This window comes from Arachis ipaensis, chromosome B07 (genome assembly GCF_000816755.2).
Source record: "Arachis ipaensis cultivar K30076 chromosome B07, Araip1.1, whole genome shotgun sequence".
In the NCBI taxonomy this organism is placed as follows: domain Eukaryota; kingdom Viridiplantae; phylum Streptophyta; class Magnoliopsida; order Fabales; family Fabaceae; genus Arachis; species Arachis ipaensis.
This window is the reverse complement of record NC_029791.2, coordinates 89,231,713-89,236,665: the sequence shown is the minus strand read 5'-3', so window position 1 is coordinate 89,236,665 and position 4,953 is coordinate 89,231,713. Positions and strand designations below refer to the sequence as shown.

Sequence of the window (4,953 nt, the reverse complement as noted above, 5' to 3'; positions counted from 1 at the left end):
ATTTGATAATTGCCACTTTTTTCTTCCTATTCTTTAGCCAGTGCACTGTTTCGCATGCAATAAGTACCCCATCATGAATTTTCCGCCCTTTCACAAATGCGCTTTGGGTCTCCCCTACTAAGCTTGGCATGACTGATCTCATCCTCCTAATCATCACTTTGGAGATTATTTTATATACACAACCTACCATGCTGATCGGCCGAAGGTCTTTGATCTCCTTTGCTCAGGTAAACTTAGGTGCTAAGGCCACCCAGGTAATATTGGACTCAGAAGGTAACTGTGATGACCGAAAGAAATCCAAAACAGCTGTCATGAATTCTACACCAATCTCATTCCAGCACTTCTTGATGAAGTTCATGTTATATCCATCACTCCCTGGAGCCTTGGATGACTCACAATCCCAGACGGCTTCTTTAATCTCCTCCATTGTCGGTAATCTCTCCAGAGCTATCGAGTCTTCAGCATTAATCCGATTCACCAAACTATCCCTAAAACCTACTACCGGTGATCTCTCCTGGTGATATAAATCTTTATAAAAATCTCTGATAGCAGTTTTGATCCGAGCTTGGTTTCTAACCAACTTACCATGAATTACCAAAGCATCAAGTCTGTTGTTCCTCCTTCTTGCCGACGCCAAATTATGGAAGTACCTAGTGTTCTTATCCATATCCTTCGCATGCCTGGAACGTGACATCTGCTTCCAGTGGATTTCTTTTCTGACATACCACTGCTTGCAACAGCTCACTAGTGCTTTTCTTCTAGCCTCCACTGTATCATTATAGACTCCATTTCCTGCCAGCTCATCAACCTTCCTGATTTCCTCCTCAAGACGCTGAATTTTCTTATCCATGTCGCCAAAATTGTCCTTATGCCATCTTCCCAAAGGAACCGTTAAAGCCTTCAGCTTATCTGTGAACTGTGCCGCACCAAGATTCCTCCATTCTTCCTTGACCATCCTTAGGAAACCGTCATGTGTAAAATAGGAATCCAAGCAACGAAAGGGCCGTGGGCCCCCTCTAGATATGGTATCTTCCACTATAATCGGACAGTGGTCTGACAGGCCTTTCGGTCCCCCTTTTAACCGAATCTCCGGGAATATTTCCGTCCATTTGACACTCACTAGGACTCTGTCAATGCGACTGCAGGAGTGCCCTCTAAACCAGGTAAATTATGATCCTGCAATGGTAGATCCACTAGCTGCATATCTTGTACCCAACACTTGAAATCTTCAGCAGACCCTGTTAATCTATCCTGTCCTTTCCTCTCTTCAACCTATATAACCTCATTGAAGTCACCCATGTAACATATCGGGACTTGACATAAACCAGCAATAAAGCTCAGTTCCTCCCATATAGCAAGTTTTTCGAGTCTATTATGAGCACCATATACCAAACAGAAAGCACAAGGAAAATCATTTTTCAAAAGGACTCCTTCAACACATAACCATCTCTCTCCTTTGTAGCAATTATTCATTCTAAATAACATAATATCCCACATTAACACCAGCCCTCCGGACGCGCCTTCCGATCTAACATACTCCCATCCCACAGCATCGCTCCCCCAAATACGTACTACATCAAACTTAGTCACAACTGGAATTTTAGACTCAACCAATCCTAACATGTTCAGCTTCTGCTTCTTTTTGAGATCTTTAACCATACTCAACTTACCAACCCCCTAACCCCCTAACATTCCAAGAGCTAAAAATCATTTTAAAACTTTGGTACACACCTTATTGAGATTTTTCAGTCTGCATCTTCGCGCCTTTTCTCTCTGCTTAGCCAGCTTCTTCTTTTGGGCAAGTGCTTCATTTTGTTCTTGTAGGATCGCCATTATGTCGTCCTTTTTGTCGCACTGCACCGCTTCGGATTCAACTGCTAGGTCCCATGCTTTTTTATTTTCAATCATCTGCTCTTCTCTTTCCAGAGTCTTACTCTCACTGAGCCCCTTGAGTCCACTGCCAGCATCCTTCCCTGGCCCATTATCACCACCGCCTTCCTCAATTCTTGCATCAGCCAGAGGCAAAGTGTTTTTTAATTCTTTGCCGCTGAACTGATTGGTTCCATCCCAGCCGTCTACAGGTTCCTCCCCTAGCGATAGGCTCTTCTGCTGTGACTGCCTCTTGACCGCATCCCTAGAGGATCCAACCATCAGCGTCGCGGGCACGGAATCCATTGTGCGCTTAGGGACAGCACCCGATGAATCCAGTACAGCCGCACGGTGTCCAGAGCTTGCAACAGCCGCGTCGCTCACCGCCCACCGGCGATCTTGGTCCCCTACTCGTGCGCCTACGTTACTCCGTGGTCCAGGTTCGTCGCTCACATCCAGGATCTCTCCTTCAAGGCTCGCATTTTTTGCTTCTCCCAATCCAGGCGATGGAGAGCGTCCAGATGGAAGAGCCCCGACCCGACCCGGTCGCATGATCCAGTCTTCCGTGCCTGGGCCTGCGGTTGGTGAAGAGCAGCCCAACCTTCTTCCCTCCGTGTCTGGGCTTGCGGTTGGTGAAGGGCAGCCCAACTTCCTTCCCTCCTTACTTGTTCCATCTAATTGAACATTGGGCCAGCCCATAAGCCCTTTTTGCTTCTGATTTTGTTTCCAATAGCCACCAAAATTCTGCCCATCAGCCCCATAATCCCAACTTACCGTTTCTTCAGATTCTGCATCAATTAGTAAATCATGACATCCCTTAAAATTTGCTTATCCTTCCATAACCAAATCGTCTGTTACCTTCGTAGTGTTCAAGTCAATTAAGTTACAATAACTCCATTCATTCAAAATATTTTCGAAAATTACCACCCTACCCTTTCCAGTTTCTTCCTCCCTTGGCACTGCCATCAACCCATCAACCACCGGATCTCTCATTGCCACCAGTGCCATCGAATTCAACCTGCTTGTACCCACATTCTCGCATATTTTTGGTAGGCCAGAAGTACTAGCACCCTTAGGCTGACACTGCGATCCATAGCTCTCGTTTCCAACCTCCTTAACTAGGATGTTGAATCCACTAGTACCAACAGTAATGTGAATCCACTCATTGATAATGTCCATAATACAAGTGTCAATTTGTATTCGTCCCACATTGAAGGAAAGACATGACTCCATGGCCTCATCGCACCCAACAACTTCACCCCATTGACTACCAATCAGCTTAAACGTCTCCACAGACCACGTATGCAACGGAACACCAAAATACTCTAGCCATACCCTACGGGTTTCACTACGCTCCTCTTCATCCCATCTCCAGATGTTATGGAAGAACTTCAGGATATTGTTCATTTTAAATGTGAAGGCTTCTTCAGCGCTTAAAATGCTATCAAACGTCAAGAGAGCTTTGTAGGCTCCGAGTTCTCGTACCTCCACCACTTGCGGTAAATTCTTGCTTATCATTGCCCTCAGAGACTTATAGTCAATAGCCTTATTTGTGCCACCTATTAGACTTCTCTGCAACCAGACCAGGTTCTCACTTGCCACAGGCACTTCCATCTTCTTCGTCCACTCATTGCCGTGAGGGTCCCCTTTCCTTACCTCTTTCCTCCGCTCTTTCGCCTCTGCCCCTGGATCCCTTTGGCTAGTCCCATGTTGCGCTTGAACCTTCACCGTATTCTGAACAGCCAATGCCACTTGATGTCGCTAAGCATTTGCCGTTTCCTTCGTACGTCGATACCGGGCTTCCCCTACCGAAATGACCTTTCCCCGTAACCTCATTCTATTCATTTTCGCAATGGCCTTCATAGCTCCACCCTTTGTTGTATATCGGATGAAAGCAAAAATGTATGTGCTCCCATTTTTTTGTTTTCTGGATAAATAAATATCATTTATGGGTCCCGTCCAATTGAACAAGTGATACAGCTCCTTCTTCGATATATCTTCTGGAAGATGTTCTACAAATATAGAAAGGGACTCGTTTTCCAAACGGTAGTACTCCTCTCTATTCCAAATCCTAGGATCCCTACTCAGGTGCCTAGTGCTACCCCCTCCCAGTGTTTCCCTCCCCTCTCCTCTCTCTCATTTTTTCTTAGCTTTATATTTTCTTTTTCTTTCAATTTTCTTCCTCTTCTTTTTTTCTCTTTTTTTTTTTTGTTTTTTTATTGTGTAAGTTATGTAGCGGATGAAATTAAAAAAATAGTGGTGTAAAATTAGGGTTAGAAAAAATAGAGTGAACCCCGTTTGGGAAGCTTCAAAAGTAACTTTTTTGAGTTTTTTACTTATGAAAAATAGTAGTATTAATGTTTGGTGCAATTTTCAAAACCAAATTGCACATTTCTAAGAATCTATTTAGGAGCTTATAGAGAAGTTAAAGAAATGACTTCTCTCATAATACTACTATTTTTTTTATCACATTTCTATAAAATAAACACTTTTAAAGCTAAAATCCCAAATACAAAATAACTTATTTATAAACTACTTAATATAGTCATTTATTGTTTAAACTATTTTGTCAAAAATAGCTTAATTAAGTTATTTATCCAAACTGAACTTGAATCCTACAATTTAATTTTTATTTATTTATTTATTTATTATGATTCGGGTACTACAAAGCCGCTAGTATTTAAAAAAAAATGATAATATCATTCTTTTTATGTTTATTTTGTAGTATGTTTAGATAAATTTATAAAAAAGAGTGACACTATCAAAATAATAGGATTGTGATCATTTTTTTAGAAAAAAACCACACATGTATTTTTTATTTCAATTTTTTTTGGTAAATTTTTCGAATAATAAATTATAAACGCTTTATGCTGTGTTTGACAAATATGTTAAAAGTACAAAAAGTACGTTCAATTTTCTTGAACACTCTAATTTTTTATTTGGCTAATTTTTCACTCTAAATATGAATATAATTCTGACTTTAAATTTTTGTTTATCATAAATAATAAATTATAGCTTTTGTTTTTAATTAATAAATAAAAAAATTAATTAAAAAATTTATTTTTTTATTAATTTTACTATTTA

The 4,953-nt window shown here is 40.9% G+C and overlaps 1 protein-coding gene across 1 annotated transcript; it reads right to left on the bottom strand.

Annotated features, from left to right (window-relative positions):
* On the bottom strand, window positions 224-955 carry LOC107607420. Its single transcript, XM_016309383.1, has one exon. It carries the CDS (start codon window positions 953-955, stop codon window positions 224-226), a length of 732 nt encoding a protein of 243 aa, XP_016164869.1.